The sequence below is a fragment of the Typopeltis vanoorti genome, chromosome 9 (genome assembly GCF_054136105.1).
Source record: "Typopeltis vanoorti isolate ZY-2024b chromosome 9, IOZ_Tvanoo_1.0, whole genome shotgun sequence".
Classification (NCBI taxonomy): Eukaryota; Metazoa; Arthropoda; class Arachnida; order Uropygi; family Thelyphonidae; genus Typopeltis; species Typopeltis vanoorti.
This window is the reverse complement of record NC_143557.1, coordinates 47,561,359-47,580,335: the sequence shown is the minus strand read 5'-3', so window position 1 is coordinate 47,580,335 and position 18,977 is coordinate 47,561,359. Positions and strand designations below refer to the sequence as shown.

General features: G+C 37.3%; 1 protein-coding gene across 1 annotated transcript in view; it reads right to left on the bottom strand.

Annotated features, from left to right (window-relative positions):
* l(2)k05819 (transmembrane protein 94-like protein l(2)k05819) overlaps positions 1-18,977 on the bottom strand; it is a 740,582-nt gene that overhangs the window by 105,853 nt on the left and 615,752 nt on the right. The window contains exon 20 of the mRNA XM_090398052.1: positions 12,612-12,786. Coding sequence (XP_090254178.1) covers positions 12,612-12,786 — 175 coding nt within the window. The remainder of the gene's footprint in view (positions 1-12,611; positions 12,787-18,977) is intronic.

The following is an 18,977-nucleotide window of genomic DNA, read 5'->3' as shown; positions in this document are numbered from 1 at the left end:
CAAGTCACCAACAGTGTAAGACTGGATGTAGCCTGTGTCCTTTCCAAAGCAAGACCACCAAAAACCAACATATCAAACAAGGAATATAAAGCTCTACAGGAAATAAAGAACAATAAAGAATTAGTTATCACCAAAGCAGATAAGGGAAATGCAACTGTAATACTTAACCAGAAGGACTACACAGGTAAGCTGAATGCTCTTCTATTAGATCGGGCCACTTACCTCCCTATCAATTACAATCCCACCAACTCTCAAATTAGAAAACTTCACAGGCTCTTTAAGAGAGTCACTTCTTGGCCTGTAGAAGTTACCAACAGATTAAAGCCATTTAACTCTATACCCCCCCGTATTTACGGACTCCCAAAAATATACAAAGAAAATGTGCCATTACGTCCCATAGTGGATGGCATTGATTCCCCCCACATACAAATTAGCTAAACATTTGGCCAAAGAGCTCACACGCTATACTGGCAACACACCATCACACATAAAAAACTCAGCCCATTTCAAAGCCAGCATAGAAAACCTTCCACTCCAACAAACTGACATAATGGTCAGCTTTGATGTGTCCTCTTTATATACAAATGTCCCACTCAAGGAAACTTTAGAGCTAATCCAAGCTAAATTTTCTCCCGATATATCAGCCTTATTTCAGTCACAATGAACTCAGGCTATTTCGTTTGGCAACGAAAATTCTACAAACAAATAGAGGGGACAGCCATGGGTTCACCACTCTCCCCACCCTTGGCCAATTTCTTTATGGAGACCTTTGAAGAAAAAGCCTTAGCCTCTGCCCCACAAAAACTAACCATATGGCTTCGCTACGTTGATGATGTGTTCGCTATTTGGCCACATGGCTCTGAAACACTTCTCTCCTTCTTAACACACTTAAACAACCAACACCCCAGAATCAAATTCACTCTGGAAAAAGAGGAAAACAACAGCCTCCCTTTCCTAGACACACTAGTCACCTGCCAGCCTAATGGATCCTTGGTTTTCTCAGTTTACAGAAAACCCCCACCCATACAGGCAGATACATTCACCAACAATCCCCCCCCCCCTCACAACAATATGGAGTAGTGAAAACACTATACAACAGGGCTAAACTAATCTGTTCAAACGACTTGGCCCTAAACACTGAACTAAATCACATCCTCAACACTTTCTCAGCCAATGGCAACCCCCCCAAAAAAATCCAAAAAATATTAGAACCTACAAACCACAGATCCCTTCCCCCCCCGTCCCACAACATGGATTACTCTAAATCCATCACCATTCCCTACATCCGAGGCACCTCGGAAAAGATTACCATAATCTTATAAAAAAACATGACCTGACCTCCTGTTACAAACCTTACAGAAAATTGGCATCCCTTATCCGCTCCACTAAAGACCAACCACTTCCCCTAGACCTACCTGGTGTTTACCAGGTCCCTTGCAGTTGTAAACTGTCTTACTTTGGCCAAACAGGCAGGACAGCGAATATCAGAATTTCGGAACACAAGGACTACATCCGTTTTCACAAATACAGTCATTCTGGGCTTGCGGACCATGCTCTGGATACACACCACAGAATACGGTGGAAGAAAGCTACAGTGATACACCGTAGCAAATACAAATTTGAAAGACTCTTTATGGAATCAGCCTCAGCCCTAAGAAATTCTCCAAACCTCAACAAATTTGGTTGTATGCAACTGCCCCAAATTTGGGAGGCCTACATCTGCAGACCTTCAGCCCAACGGCCAAGAACACCTACTTAGCCCGCTAGAGGGCACCATCAGGACTGTTAGGAGAACAATAGCTTCATCTCTTCATTCCCAGTTTCTGTGTTGTAGTGCCTACGTGCACATAACTTTTTTGTAAGTTCCTTTAGAAAATGGCAATGTGACGTTGCCGAAATATCGGAAAATATTTATTAAAGTTTAATTTAATTTATATCCTTAACTACGTTGTTCTATTCCTTAAGTGTTTTAATAGTTACTGAAAATGCTTAGAAATGCCTGAAAGAGTATTGTAAAAAGGATCAGAGATGACAAATGTGACATGGAAATTGAAGATATCCTAGATGTTTGCAGTGATTATTTTGAAAGACTGTTAAATAAAACAAGAATTGACAGTATAATGATAGAAAATATCCAAGAACATGCAATTAGGAGTATATATCAATACTTAAGTAGAAAAAGTCATCCAAAAACCCAAATTAGAGATGACTGGAATAGAGCTTTCATAGTTCTCACCTGTGAGAAGGGAAACAAAACTGAATGAGTATTCTAAACAAGTTTTATATGGCAAGCATACTAACTCAGACACAACTAAGAAAAACAGTGGAACAGAAACTTGAAGAAGAACAAGCTGAGTTCAGGCCAAATAGTGTTGTCAGGATCAGGTTTTCATTTGAAGACAGACAGTTGAGAAATCATGAGATCATAAAAAGGTTTTGTTCATCTGGAAAAGGCATATGACAAGATCACAAGAGAAAAGCTGTTCAAATTGCTATGATTATATGGTGTAAATTTAATAATGCAATGAGCAATCTATATTTAACTTATAACAGTCAGAAATGAAGGAACTAAAATGAAGTAAAAACAAGGGTGTACAGTGTATTTCTTGAATATTTGTTCCGTAATACATTGCTTTGATTATTTAAAAATATTTTATTGTAATGTATGCATGTATTGCAAAGTACAGATAATGTAGAAGTGGTCAAGAATTTGTGTAAATTATTTATAGTGTACATCACTGATATCACAGGTAGATCATTGATATGGCTGTATTAATGCCCATCACAACTACCAATATTTTTTGTCTGTAAATTGTGTTGTTCTGAAAAATAGTCAAGTGGGTAATAATGATTGCAAGACAGTCACTAAAAAATAAAATCTTATCTGATATTCCAAAACAAATTCTTTAGTGCATGGAGAATTTTACATGTGTGAAAAAATTCTAAAAAAAAAAAAAGTGAGAATAATATATTTTAGTTTTTCCTTCTACATAAAGGAAAATGAGAGCCTCTATATCTTAGCTGTTTTTGATGATGCCCTTCAGCTGGAAAGACCTTGATTCAAATCTCATCTATGATATGAAGAACCTTTATCAAGGCTTTTTCATGTGAAGGTAGGTTAGCTGGTCTTTGAAAAGAAACCCTGCTACCACATACAGGCAAACCGGCCAGGAGAATGCATGTGATTGACATACAAAGTATGCTTGTAGGCATAAAGCTAACCACCTTATCTTGGAGTTTATGATTATGAAATTCAAGGATACCTTGGATGGTTATGAGCAACTCAGGTCACATTAAGTACTGTAGAAGAAGAAAAATGCACATGCTGAAAGCAATATTAGCAAACATAGAAGTGAAGAACTCATATGTGATGGGGAAAGCAAGAAACTAACAGCAGAGAGATAAGTGGAGTAAGGCTCTTCTTACAAAAATTTTATCAAATAAATAAAGTACCTATTGATATTTGCTATTAGTGACTGTAAGAGAAGAATTTATTTTAACATATGTGTTTCTGTTATGCTTTGAAAGAATTCTCAATTCATCACATTGCATTGCATATGGGACTATATTTGTCAAATACAATACGGAGTACAAAGAAACTATAAATCCCACTACCACCAACATGGGTGGAGGTCTAAACTGCAAATGCAGGTCTTAAAATATACCTCCCCCCCATATATTACTCTACAAACAAACAGTCACAGGAAGCAGACTTAACTCAAATTTTAGACAAAATCAGGTAGTGCTAGTAGCAGCAGACCTGAAAACCAAACACACATTCTGGTAAAGCAGAACTACAAACCAAAAGTACAATCTACAATGATTTTGCTGCCACCAAGAATGCCATTGATTCTAGGACCTCCAGAACATACCTACCTACCTACTACAACATGACAGGACTTCCTGATGTGCTTTCTATAAGCGATACCTCAAAATATCATACATCAATACCAAATAAGTGTAATAGATGACTTCAGCTCTGACCACACCCTAGTTTCACTCCAAATAGGCTCATAACACAAAAATATCTGAGATGGGTCCTAACTGTCAACTGGACCAAACTAATAACTGATCTACACAAATCTATTATCCAAATTCCAACCACCAACTCATAGGCAAATTCTGAGCATTAACAGCTGCCACTACCGATGTGCCATGCAAAAACTCAAACTGACTTCTGATGAGATTAAAAATCTCATTCACAGAAAGAACAGAACAAGATGCCACAGAATGCTGGCCCACAGAATAATAACAATAATAATAATATTATTTTGTGACACCTCCAAGGAGTCCAAAGACTCATCACTGAAGGGCACTCTACTCCACTCTGCTACACAGATCTCACCGTCTCCCCTACTGCTTAATTCTCCCACTACACACAACTACTATCCATCACCAACAATATTTTTTGTCAAGTGGATAATAACCGCAGAGGGCAAACAAGACTGCAGTCACTAAAAATTTTTATCTTATCACTGATGAGCAAGCTCGATTCTACACATACTGACCTCTGAATTAGAAACTTTTATTTAATACTGTCTTGGACCTCCTTTAGTCCAAAGTACAGGATATGCAATTTGGCAGAGATTCCACAAGGTGTTGAATTGAATATACATCTACAACATACCAGGCATTCACCAGGCAGTCCTTTAATTGTCTCAGATTTGATGGAAGAGGACTTTGCTCTTGGATCTGTTTCTCTAATAAGGCCCATACATTCTCAATGGGATTCAGATCCAGGCTTTGTGGAAATGGTGAAGTGAAGATGGTAGAGGTGATGGAAGTAGCACTGCTGTCCGTGAAATAACTGTCACCTGCTGGATAAAAAGTGAATATTGCAAGATGAACTTGATCAGTAACAATGTTGTGACATTCCTTGGAGAACACCTGATACCACCTCCAGAACCTTGAGTTGTGTTTACAAGGCAAGCTGGGTTCACTGCTTCATGGGCTCCTGCTTATTACCTACCGTTAATACAGAACAAGATGTACTCTAACTCATCAGACCACCAGTCTTACAGCCATGTTCCTGACACTCCTGTAGATGAACTTCCTGGTTCTTTGCAGAAATCAGTGGTTTCCATATAGGCATGATCTGCCAATACTGATTCTCTTCAATTGCCTGCATATAGTTTGGTGAGATATAGCTTGGGAAGAACCTTCATTAAATGCTTTGGTCAACTGTTGCACATGGGAAGTTCTGTTTGTTCGTACACAGCTTCTCAGACAACAGTGATCTTGTTCTTGACAGACTGTCTTAGTACCACTGTTATGCCTCTTAAACAAGCAATGTGGGTTATTTTTCCACTGATTTAAACACCCAGGATATTTCACCATTTGAGAAACCAGTTGACTCTGCTGTTTTCAAAATCATGGCTCTAGGTACTAGGTAAGACAGATATCCTTATCGAACTTTGAAAGATCCTTTGTTTTGATGATTACTGACTAGTAGTATTGTTAAATAGTTCCCTAGAACATGTAGCAATGTATGTAAGTGATGCTTACTACAAGAGTGGTGTAGAACTACAAGAGTGGTGATTATGAAAAGCTAAGGAGACACTGGTAGCTACAGCGTGAAAAGAGGAGTTAAGTGGAAATGAGACAGATGCTGCATGGCCATTGATCAACAGCTATTTAACAGCAGCAATGTCTGAGTGTATTCCAAAAGGTGAAGAGACTAAACAAGGCAGGAGAAAAATGGATGAACAAAGAGAATAAATGTGAAATCTGGAAGAAGGTAGCACTGTGGAGGTAACACAAGGTGACTATTGGTAATAATCAGTTGTGTGAAGAGTAGATGAGAAGATATTGGCAAATCACGCTAAGAAAAATCCTAGCAAATTCTTTTGATATGAGGCAAGTAGATGGAAAAGTGATTATGGTAAGAGGATACTAGTTTATGACAATGGTGGACTGGTAACCAATATAGAGGATAGTTGAAGCATTTGATGATCCGTTTATCAGAGTACTTCATCTTCATGAAAGCAACATAATGAGAAGTTGAAGTCTAAAAGGTATGGTGGAGGAGGGACTGATGGTGAATGAGCAGAAAGTATAGGAGGAATCAAGTAAACGTGATGTTAATAAAGCAATAGGACTTGACAGTATATCATCATGTGTCTTGAGGGGGAATGTTCTATGGAATTAATGGCACATCTGTTTAAAATGAGTCTTGCAACAAGATGAGTCCAAAAGGAATGGAAGGTTTGAAAATTTGTTCCATTTCACAAAAGGGACATAAGACTTAGGCTCCAAATTATAAGCCAATCTGTGTGTCTGGGGGGGGGGGGATGTTGTTAAGGTGCTAAAATTAATGAGGACCTGGATTCAGAAATGGGTTGATAATAACACTATTCTTTATGATGGTCAGCATGGGTTTGTTATGGGGAGGTCATGTTTCTGCAATCTACTTACATGTTACAAGATAACAAATTTACTTGATAAAGGAAATGCATATGCAGTGGTGTACTTGGATTTTTCAAAGACCTTTGATAGACTACTACATGACAAGCTAGTAGCTAAATTGAAACCGATGAGATTAGACAACAGACTAGTGAGTTGAATAACTAATTGGCTATCAGTCAGGTATCAGTAGGCTGTGTATGCAGGAGTGGTATCCTTAAAGAAAGTCCATAGTGGAGTGCCACAAGAATCCGTTTTCAGACCATTATTGTTTAATTTTTATGTTAATGACATTGGAACTGGCTTATCTGAAGTGCAGCTATTTGCCTATAATGCAAAGTGGGAAGAACCATGAGAAGTAGAGCAGACATTGTGGCCTTGCAGGAGAATCTCAGACTATGTGTGGAGCTATCACAGTTTAATGTTGCAAAGTGCAAGGTCATTGAAAAGAGATGAGAGATCTGGGAGCGATGGTGAACAGAGACAAAGTTTAGGGGTCACACTGTTAAAACTGTAAGAACATCCCAACAGATTATCATAATAATGAGATGTAAATAATAAACTGACATGCAGAACCAAAGAGGTTATGACTCTCTTGTACAAGGCTTTGAGCATAGACCACATGTGGACTACTGTGCACAGATTTGGTCACCTGATTTTCAGGAGGATGAGGATTTATTGGAGAAGGTCCAGAGATTTACTATGTGTCAGCTCTATGGAATATCAGACACAATGAAAAATTGAGGGAATGCAACTTACAGAAGTTTGTAAATATAAGAAGAAGAAGAGGGGACCGGAAATATAATTGCGACATATAACTTGGTGTGGGGTTGTTACCAGATTAATGTAGAGGATATTTTTCACACAGTGGAGGGAGGCAAGGGTAGAATTAGAGGCCATTCCTGGAAGCTATATAAGGAGGGTGTGGGCAGGGGAGTGAAAAGCAGTTCTTTGCGTGAAGAGTGATTGGTGAGTGGAATCTATTTCCCGAAAGGGTGGTGAATGAAGAAACTGAAAGGGTTTAAGCACGGTTCAATGATCTTGCATGAGAGAGTATAGGATGTCCCATGATGAGTCCTTTGATTCTATAGAGATCAGATGTTAATAGCTTTAAGTGAAGTTGCAGAGAATCGTATCATCTGAATGCAAAATACTCTAGGGTTCCCTGTTATTACCTCTTCATTTTGCCATCTATGTGGCTGACATCCCGTGCACAGTTGCCATCAATAGCCATATATGCAGATGACACTGCAATAATGGTACAATACCTTCGACTTAGATTAGCTGAGAAACTGCAAAATAATTTTCAAAAATTGCTTAACTGATGTCAACACAAACAAGAGCACTGCAGCTATTTACAAGATGATGATTATCCATGGGGTGCAAAGTGGTCATGTTTGGCACCCCTATTCCATGGGACCGGTAACCAAGTACTTATGGATACAACTAGGTACGGATCTCTGCTTCACACTTCATGTTGAGCATGTCTTTTCAAAAGAAAACAGGACAGCTATACCCATTATTCAACTGATATAGGCAGCTAAGCATGGAACTTATACTATTTCTAACAAGATGCTGATCAGACCAGTTCTGATGTACAGCTCACCCAACTAACACAGCTGATTTCAACTTTAACAAAGTACAGATAGACAAATGTTTATGAATAACATTCAATGCACCACAGTCCATAAAAAATGTACAGCTTCACCAAGAAGCCAGTATCCCAGAGCTCAAAACTTTCTTATCCAAAAGGACTGAAAAATTCTTTGCAAATGCCACCATCCACCCTAACCAACTGATCTGTCCAGTGGCAGATCTGTTGGGTGTATTTTGTATTATGTATTTTGTATTATGCAGGGTGCATGACCCTGTAAAATACAAATGTCTCCAAATCACAGTGAACAGGTAACTCACTACCAGAGCACAAAATGGGTGAGTATAATATCTCAAGTCCACTCAAGTCTACTAACTAGCAGCAGACTATAACGGACAAATATCTTAAAGCAAACACCCCACAAAACCGAAACGAGCAGGGAATTTTTTCTGTTTGTTCTAATATTTCTGGCATTCCACAATGTGCATGATCAAGCTCAATAATCATTCTTAATTGAACAATTTATTTGTTGAATTACGGTAATTATTGAGCATGATCATGCCAGTAATTAGCTTAACCTTGGGACTTGCTACCAGTAATGAAATATCAATAGGTGTGAAAACAGGTCTGGATGGTGACCCATCCTGTTGTGCATAGCAAAATATAAGTCTGCAAGTAAGCATGTTTCGCATTATGGGATAATAAGGCAACCGATGAAGTTACAGCCTCCATATACTTAGCTGTGAAGATATTTCATGTGCAAATTTGTTTGCTTACACTAGGATAATGGATTAAACAAGAATATAATTTCTAGTCTAGTATAATTTACTCAGTAACCAAATGAAAATTCTTTCTAAAACTATTTCTAATACAGAATATAGCAGTATATGAAATTTTTAGCCGACCAAATTGTATTCTTATTGGTTCAACCAAAATAAAAAATGATGGTACAACATGACAAAATTTCATGCCGGCTGGGGTGTCGCCCGGTTAAACAAGGCCCCCGTTGTTTTCGCCAGGGAACCAGGGCGAACAGCGAAAAGTCAGCTACTGGAACAAATCTGAAAACAAACCCCAACTCAACATCACCAGAGTTAAAGATCGGTACTATCAACGTAAGAAGCCTGAATGGCAAAGAAATGGAGCTAGCTGAGGAATTAGATAAGTACCAGATCGATATAATAGGGGTGACTGAAACAAAAAAGACCAAAACTGGTGAGATCTTTCTCAGCAATAAATACAAAATGTTATATTCAGGCAATGACAATCAAGGAAAAGAAGGAGTAGCCATAGTATTCAACACAAAATACGAGGCTAATCTTCTTGAATGGCAGTCAGTCTCAAGTAGAGTAATGTGGGCAAATATGAGAATGGGAAACTGGACAATGAGACTTATTTGTGCCTATGGTCCCACAGAAGGTTCTACTAAGGTAGAAGTGGCGAAATTTTTTGAGGCTTTAGAAAAAGCAACTGACACAATGAAAAATGGTCCTTGTTGGGGATCTAAATAGCAGAGTAGGAAATGATTGTGAGACATACAAAAATATTTTGGGAAAATTTGGAGAAAAGAGCAAAGCTAATAATAATGGCAAATATTTGTTGGATTTCTGCTCAGGACATGGACTGGTTATTACTAACACCATGTTCCAACATAAAAATGTGCACAAATTCACATGGAGAGAAGAGGCTAGGAATAAGAAAAGTCTCATTGACTATGTTATTGTTGATAGTGATGTTTTCTCCCTGGTGCAGGACACCAGAGTGTACAGAGGATTTGAAATTGGAAGTGATCACTATTTAGTCTTGAGCATGATAAAATTGAATTTCATATTGAAAAGAATAACATGTAAGAAAGCTTTAAAGCGAATAAAAGTTGAGCAGCACTCAGATGTGAACTGTAGACTAAAATACAGAAAGATTATTGAAAATAAAATAAAAGAGTTTGAGAACAGGAATCAAACCTTGGAGATTCAGTGGCAAACTCTGAAGAAAACATTGATTGATTCTGCCAGAGAGGCACGTGGTGAGGTTGTGTGCAAGGATAAAAAAATCAGAACTCCCTGGTGGACACAGGAAGTTAAAGAAGCAGTGAAGGAAAAGAAGAAAGCATATCAAAAGTTCCTGGCAAATAAGTCAGCTTTTACTCTTACAGAATACAGAGACAAATGTAAGAAAGCTAAACAGTGTGTAAAACTAGCTAAACAAAAGTCATGGGAGGACTTTGGTAAGAATATAGAAAATAAATATCAAGAAGGTGGCAAAATATTCTGGAGGTTGTTGAAGAAGCTTAGGAATGGAGGAAAGAGTGCTGTAAAAGGAGTTAGAGATGATAAAGGTGACATGAAAACAGGAGAAAAAGATATCCTTGAAGTATGGAGTAATTACTTTGAAAAACTGGTAAATGAAACAAGCAGTGATGACAGCATAGTGATAAAAAACACTGACCAGGCATGCAGTCAGGAATACATATCCATACCTGAAGTAGAAAAAGTCATCAATGGCTTGAAATGTGGAAAGGCAGCAGTAGATGATATTCGACCCGAAATGCTGAAGTATGGTGGTATAAAAGTCTTACAGTGGCTGCACTGCATAGTTCAGAAAGCCTGGACAGAGGGACGAATTCCTGATGATTGGAGTAGAGCTCTCATAGTACCAATATATAAAAAGGAAAATAAAACTGAATGTGAGAATTACAGAGGTATTTCCCTACTGAGTGTTTCTGGCAAGATCTATGCAAGTATACTTGAGAAACGGTTGAGAAGAATTGTGGAAGAAAAGCTTGGTGAAGAACAAGCTGGATTCAAGCCAAATAGAGGCTGTCAGGATCAGATTTTCACTTTACGACAAATAGTCGAGAAAGCATGGGAATATAACAAAGATCTGTATTTAAGTTTTGTCGATTTGGAAAAGGCATATGACAAGGTGCAAAGAGAGAAGCTATTCAATACGCTGCAGTTATATGGTGTCAATGGGGCATTGTATCAAGCAATACTTAGTCTTTATTTGAGTTGTAAGTCAGCAGTTAGAATTGAAGGAAGTACAGGAAGATGGTTTAATGTCAAATCTGGTGTGAGACAAGGATGTACATTATCCCCTCTGTTATTCATTATCTATATGGATCACATTATGAAGGAAAGTGGTATTAAACCTGATATCAAAATTGGAGATGTTAATGTCAGCTCTTTGCTTTATGCGGATGATGTTTACTTCTAAATAAATCTGCTACAAGTCTGCAAGATTCTCTGTCTAAATTGAATAGCTGTTGTAATAGATATGGTATGAAGGTCAGCAATAAAAAGACAAAGACAATGAAAATAGGCAGAATCATTGAAAATGTCAACTGTGTTGTGAATGGAGAACCTGTGGAACAAGTAAAACATTTCAGCTACTTAGGCACAATTTTTACTGAAGATGGTAAATTAAATATAGAAATAGACAACAGAATCAGCAAAGCTGGTATGGTGGGAAGTCAATTGAATAAATTCATATGGAATAAGAGAGAAATTAGTCAGAACACTAAATTAGCTGTAAACAAACAGTGTTCAAACCAGTTTTAACTTATGGATCTGAGAGCTGGGTCAGAAGTAAAACACTTGACCAAAGACTAGAGACCGCAGATATGAGAGTCGTGAGAAAGATTAGAGGCGTGAACAGATGGCATCAATGACAATATCATATTAAAAATGAGGATATTAGGAAAGAACTTGACATTGTCAGCATCCAGGAATGCATTAGCAGAGCTAATCTGAGGTGGTTTGGTCACTTAAATAGAATGGGAGAGGAAAGCTTAGCAAAACAAGTGTTCTCTGCCAGGTTGGCAGGAAAACGACCCAGAGGAAGACCAAGATATAGGTGGATTGATACGGTACAAAGTGCCTTAGACGATAGAAATATAAGATCTGATAATGTTGGAGTCTTGACAAGTAACAGACTGATTTGGAGGAAAAATTGTAGATAGGAAGTTAGTAATGATGTAATTTTTTCATGCAGTACTGTTATATCCTGTACACCCCTTGAGGGTACATGGCAGGAATTTGATGATGATGATGATGAAATTTTTAATTTTATGGAAACTAGAGAGAGGATGAGATGACGTACATGATAGTGTAAATGAATGCAATGAAAAAAGCGGTGCAAGCTAAATTTTCTCTCATAGGGTAGTGTGTGATTTGAATGGATATCTTTGGAGATGATGAGTACAGGAAGTGTGAATGAGTTCAAGAATAGGTGGTGTGATTGATGTGAAATAAAGTACTTATCCCTTGAGTTTCTTACTCCTTGGTGTTAACACACATACAAATTTTTATGACTATTTTTCTTTGTGCCATTTTCTGAAACCTGATGAAACTACTAGATATTTATGTTGCAAAACTTGTACTATTTTTGATACATGTTTACAGAATAAACTTATTTAAATATATAGTTTTTAGATTTGATCATTCTTTATGATGCTATATATTCAACTATATATTTGAATGGCTTTAATCTCTGAATATAAATCAAAAATAATTTAAAATTCAAATCGTTAGTAAGAGTGGATTAGTAAAAATTACAGAGAAACATGTGAACAGATTCAGCAGTCACAAATTTTATGAATGTTGATTTCTTGAATTACCTTAAGAATCAAGTAATAGAGGCTGACAGGATCTTCTCGGCAAAAACTTAATGAGCATGGCAAGCTATTTAGTAAGTGACTCAATCTTACTGGACACAAATGTTCATCTTTCGGATGGCATTCAAATACAGGTTTCTGTATACATAACTGAGGATACAGTGGTTCAATAGCAATGCTAGAAAAAAAAAAAATTCATCCTTCATCCATTAAAAAATATTCAGATTGTGTAATTATATATAAACATATCATATAAAAATATATGAAAAAAAAAACATATCAGAGTTAATGAAAGAGTCTAAAAAAGAAATAAATAAAATGTCATATTTTTCTTCACAGAAAATAAATATCAGGAATGCAGCAAACTATTCTGGAGACTATTGAAAAAAATTTGAAATGGAATAAAATATTGCTGTAAAAGGAATCAGAGATGATAAAGGTGACATGAAATTTGAAGATATTCTAGATGTGTTCATTATAAAAACATAAATAAACAGTACATTTCTCAGTAATAATTTCCCACATTTTTACCATGGAGAGTCCATAGTTATGACTGAAATTTGATTAATGATGAAGTACTTTGGAACTTTCTTTAAAGAGATGCTCATATTAATGAGAATATTATATAATAATCTGGCATCATTTCAAAGGATCCTGTGGCTAGTATTAGTAATCCCAAGTTCTGCTAGACTGATTTGTGCTGTCTTGGTGGAAATGTAGCATTAGTGTTCATAAAGGCATACAGAAATAGATTGGCTTTTTTTCTAATAAATAGAATAACTGTAACTTCATGGTAACGAATAGACTCCAGGTAGCAGTAAAGATTAAATTTTATCTTTTACATATGGTATCAATGAGCTTTTTTGAATTTATATGCTTGAAAGCTATGGAAATAATGAGTCTTTTCTTCTAATAGAGGGCAGATAAAAATTACTGATAATCTTCTCTACTGTTCTCACCAACGAGAATGGCAGTTTCTGTAATTGCTGAAATTTCTTTTTGAAGTATATTAGATAAGGAGCAGATAAAATGAGCTCTGGATAGAAGGTGTTTAATAATGCCATATTTTTAGCCGAAGTCTAATGGATATATGAGGGTGGTCTGAAAAGTTCTCAGCCTCGACCACAGATGGCAACACTATCGGCAAGATTTTTTTTTTTTCCAAGTTAGTACATACATCTGTCATAAGCATGCATATGAAATTGCAAGTCATTCTATCAAGTAGTTTCTTTTATACAGTTGTCTGAAGCAAAAGTGTTTCAAGGGATACAGAAATGGATAAAATTGAGTATCGTGTGGTTATAAAATTCTTTGTAAAGGAGGGTTAATGCAAAAAGAAATTCATTCAAAGTTCATAAAATTTTATGGGCACTCTTCTCCATCGTTTTCGACAATTAAGAAATGGGCCGATGAGTTTAAACATGGCCATACCAGCCTTGAAGATGATCCACGTGAAGGACATCCAAAAGGTGTAAAAACACCAGAAATCACTGATTAAGTGCACGATATGTTATTGGATGACCGGCGAATCAGAATGAATGAAATTGCTGAGACTATACGGATTTCAAAAGAACGTGTAGGATATATTTTGCACGAAGAATTGCAAATGAAAAAGCTCTGCGCAAGATGGGTGCCATGATTGCTCACAGCAAATCAAAAATGCACATGAAAATCTCTGAACAGTGCTTGGAGCATTTTAACAAGAATAAGACTGATTTTGTGCATTGATTTATTACTACTGATGAGATGAGACTTGAATTCACTGTTACACACCAGAATCCAAACAGCAGTCAAAACAGTGGACAGGAGCCAGTTGTTCAGCACCAAAGAAGTCAGTACCACCAGTAGGAAAGGTTATGGCATTGGTATTTTGGGATGCTAAATGCATTTTGTTTATTAATTATCTTGATAAAACAAAACTAGGGAATATTATTCTGATCTTTTAACCAGACTAGATGAAAAAATTCATGAGAAAAGACCTGGTTTGCAGAAGAAAAAAATCTTTCATCAGGCCAATGCACCTGCCCACAAAGGTGTTTTGGCAATGGGAAAATTAAGGGATCTGCACTAAGAATTGTTGGAACATCCACCCTAAATCCCAGATTTGGCTCCCTCTGACTTCTATCTCTTCCCCAAAACTAAAACTCTTCCTAGGTGGTCAGTGTTTTTCTTCGAATCAAGAGAGGATTGCAGCTGTAGAGGGGTATTTAGCAGATCTTACTGAGAACCACTACAGGGATGGGATGATGGCACTGGAGCATCTTTGGAATAAATGCATTAGTCTTAAGGGAAATTATGTTGAAAAATAAAAATCATTTTGAAATTATAAATTCGTTTTTTCATTATTCGGCTGAGAACTTTCAGACCACCCTCGTATAAAAAAGTTTGTGCAAAACAGATGATGGTAAGGAACTATCCAATTCTCTTCATAAGAACATCAAAGAAAGATATAGTTCCATTTGATTCAAGTTTTCTAGTGAAATTGATTCTGTGATGAAGATTATATTTTTTTTTTGTAAGAAGATATCTATTTGTTTATATGAATGATTTCAAACAGCAATGGCGAAGCCATATCAAAGGTTTTGGATTAATCATTAAAGTTTTTCCTTATAGGTGTTCTAATTAGAAGTTAGCAAGGATGGGATTTTTTATGATTAATTTTTTAAAAAAATTTTTAATGATGCAATTTTGAATTCCATGCATACACACTTCAATTGATCCTAAAAATATATCGGGTTTTTACGTAGCTGTCTTGTGAATGCATATAATGGGAGATTCCTTTAATAAATTTAGTTTAATCCTTTATCCCAGTAAGAGCAAACAAAGTTTGCACCTGAAAATATCTTCAGGACTGAATATAGTGTTGTACTATCTTACCTGGGTCAGTAGTACAACACCAGGCAACTCATAGCAAAGGTGGAGCAAGTTACCAACACTCCTATCCCAGTATCTCCCACAATGCAAAACACATCTCCTTGTGGATATGCAAACTGTTATGCATTAAGGAATTGGCCACTACCCAGACTAGTTTTGACCTTTACTGAGGTCTCTTCAGTGGAAGCCAGGCCCAGAGTTGGAGATACTGGGAAGAAGCAGTAGCAAGGTCATCTTTACCTATAGGAGTTCCCACAAGGTTTGCCACCTTTTTTTATTAAATTACTCTGAATTTAGAGAAAGAGGTTGAAAGTTTATTTTTCACTAGGTTAGACTATAATAAATTTAGTTTAATTCTTTATCCCAGTGAGAGCAAACAAAGTTTGCACCTGAAAATATCTTCAGGACTGAATATAGTGTTGTATTATCTTACCTGGGACGGTAATACAACACCAGGCAACTGGTAGCAAAGGTGGAGCAAGTTACCAACACTCCTATACCAGTATCTCCCATAATGCAAAACACATCTCCTTGTGCATATGTATACTGTTATGCATTAAGGAATTGGCCACTACCCAGACTAGTTTCGACCTTTACTGAGGTCTCTTCAGTGGGAGCCAGGCCCAGAGTTGGAGATACCAGGAAGAAGCAGTAGCAAGGTCATCTTTACCTATAGGAGTTGCCAAAAGGTTTGCCACCTTTTTTTTATTAAATTACTCTGGATTTAGAGAAAGAGGGTGAAAATTTACTTTTCACTAGGTTAGACTATAATAAATTTAGTTTAATCCTTTATCCCAGTGAGAGCAAACAAAGTTTGTGTCTGAAAATATCTTCAGGACTGAATATAGTGTTGTACTATCTTACCTGGGTCAGTAGTACAACACCAGGCAACTCGTAGCAAAGGTGGAGCAAGCTACCAACATTCCTATACCAGTATCTCCCATAATGCAAAACACATCTCCTTGTGGATATGTATACTGTTATGCATTAAGGGATTGGCCACTACCCAGACTAGTTTCGACCTTTATTGTGGTCTCTTTAGTGGGAGTCAGGCCCAGAGTTGGAGATACCAGGCAGAAGCAGTAGCAAGGTCATCTTTACCTATAGGAGTGAGTTGCCAAAAGGTTTGTCACCTTTTTTTATTAAATTACTCTGGATTTAGAGAAAGATGTTGAAAGTTTATTTTTCACTAGGTTAGACTAATAAATTTAGTTTCATCCTTTATCCAAGTCAGAGCAAACAAAGTTTGCTTCTGAAAATATCTTCAGGACTGAATATAGTGTTGTATTATCTTACCTGGGTAAGTAGTACAACACCTTGCTCCACTTTTGCTACGAGTTGCCTGGTGTTGTACTACTTACCCAGGTAAGATAGTACACTATATTCAGTCCTGAAGATATTTTCAGGTGCAAACTTTGTTTGCTCTCACTGGGATAAAGGATTAAACTAAATTTATTATAGTCTAACCTAGTGAAAAATAAACTTTCAAAATCTTTCTCTAAATCCAGAGTAATTTAATAAAAAAAGGAGGCAAACCTTTTATTATTATTATTATTATCATTATTACCCAAGACCTCATGGAGTCAAAGACTCATCTGGGAGGTCATTTTATCACACACACACTCAAACTCCTTGCAGACACAACACTCTCAGGCAAGGCATTCCAATTATTCACAACGCTGCACAAAAAAAACCTGCCTCTCACACCCTCTTTATACAATTTCCAGAGATGACTTCTGGTTCTCCCCTGATCTCCCACTATTCTCTGTAGAACTTCTCCACCATTGATCTTATAACAACCCCTTACCAACTCGTAGGTCTCTATCATATCTCCCCTCTTCCTTCTCTCCACCAGACTGCAAATTACATCTTCTCAATCTTTCCTCATACTCAACATTCCAGAGGTCAGAAACTACCTTAGTCAGTTGCCTTTGGACGCTTTCCAACATCTATTCATCCTTTTGAAAACCTGGTGACCAAATCTGGCCACAATAGTCCATGTGTGGCCTAATCAAAGCCTTATACAATGGAACAAGAATCTCCCTACTTCTACACGTCAGTGTCCTCCGCATCATTCCCAGAAGTCTTTGTGTTGTCTTCACAATTTTGGCGATGTGTCCCCTAAATTTTAGATCCTTATCCACTATCACCCCCAGATCTGTTATTTCCTCTACCTCCAACAATATATTCTCACCAAGCATAAATTCTGCATCCCATCTTTGTTTTCCAAATTTTAAAACCTTACATTTTGCAACATTGAACTCACATCCCCATTTCCGTGCCCAATCACTCAATTTATTCAAGTCTTCTTGCAAGGCCACAACATCTTCACTACTCTTTATGGTTCGTCCCAACTTTGCATCATCTGCAAACAACTGAATATCTCCATCCAAATCTTCGCCAATATCATTAATATACAAGTTATACAGTAATGGCCCTAAAATAGACCCCTGAGGCACTCCACTAGTGACTTTTCTTTTCCTGGATATCGCACCCCCATACAGAACTTGTTGATACCTATCAGCCAGTCTCCAATCCAATGCACTAATCTAATATCCAACCCCACCTGCTCTAGCTTGACTGTCAACTTATCATGAGGCACTCTATCAAAAGCTTTAGCGAAATCCAAGTATATTACTGTGTATCCTTCTCCTCTGTACAAGGAAGCAGTCACTTTATTGTAATAAGTAAGTAGGTTACTAAAGCATGACCTCCATTTAGTAAATCCATGCTGTCCATCAAAGATTATACCATTATTGTCAACCCAACTCTGGATCCTAGTTCTCACAAGCTTCTCCAACAACTTAACCACAACACCTGACACAGAGATAGGCCTATAGTTTGATGCTTGAGTTCGATCACCTCCTTTATGAAGTGGCACAATCTTACCCTCCTTCCACTCTTTAGGAACTTGAACAAGTGCAAGACTTGTATTAAAAAAATATGTCGAGGCAGGTGTCAACTCTCTGGCACATTCCTTCAGAATACGAGGTGATATATTATCAAGTCCCACAGCCATATTTACATCTAGTTTACTCAACTCCCCAAACACCTCTTGCTCACTTACAGTCAGTCTCTCCTCCCCATCATCAACTGCTCTCAATCTCTCCATGAAGTCACATTCACAAGATTGAAAGATCTTTATGAACTGCTGATTAAGTATCTCCACCACACATTCTGCAACAGCTATCTTTATACCATTTCCTCCAATCAATGTCATCCTTCCATAATCATTCTTTCTTTTGCTGGATACATATCGAAAGAACTCCCTAGGATTCTTTTGGCTTCATTAGCTAACTGCTGTTCATACCTCTCTTTAGCTACTCTCACCAACCAAGTCACCCTCCTTGTCTGGTCTTTGTAGACCTCATGAAATTGGTTACTTCCACTTCTCTTATGCTGCCTCCACAATGCCCTTTTTCTCTGTCGCATGCTTAATCTCTTTATTCATCCATCTCACACCTACCTTATTTAACCTTTTCCCCTTGGAATACA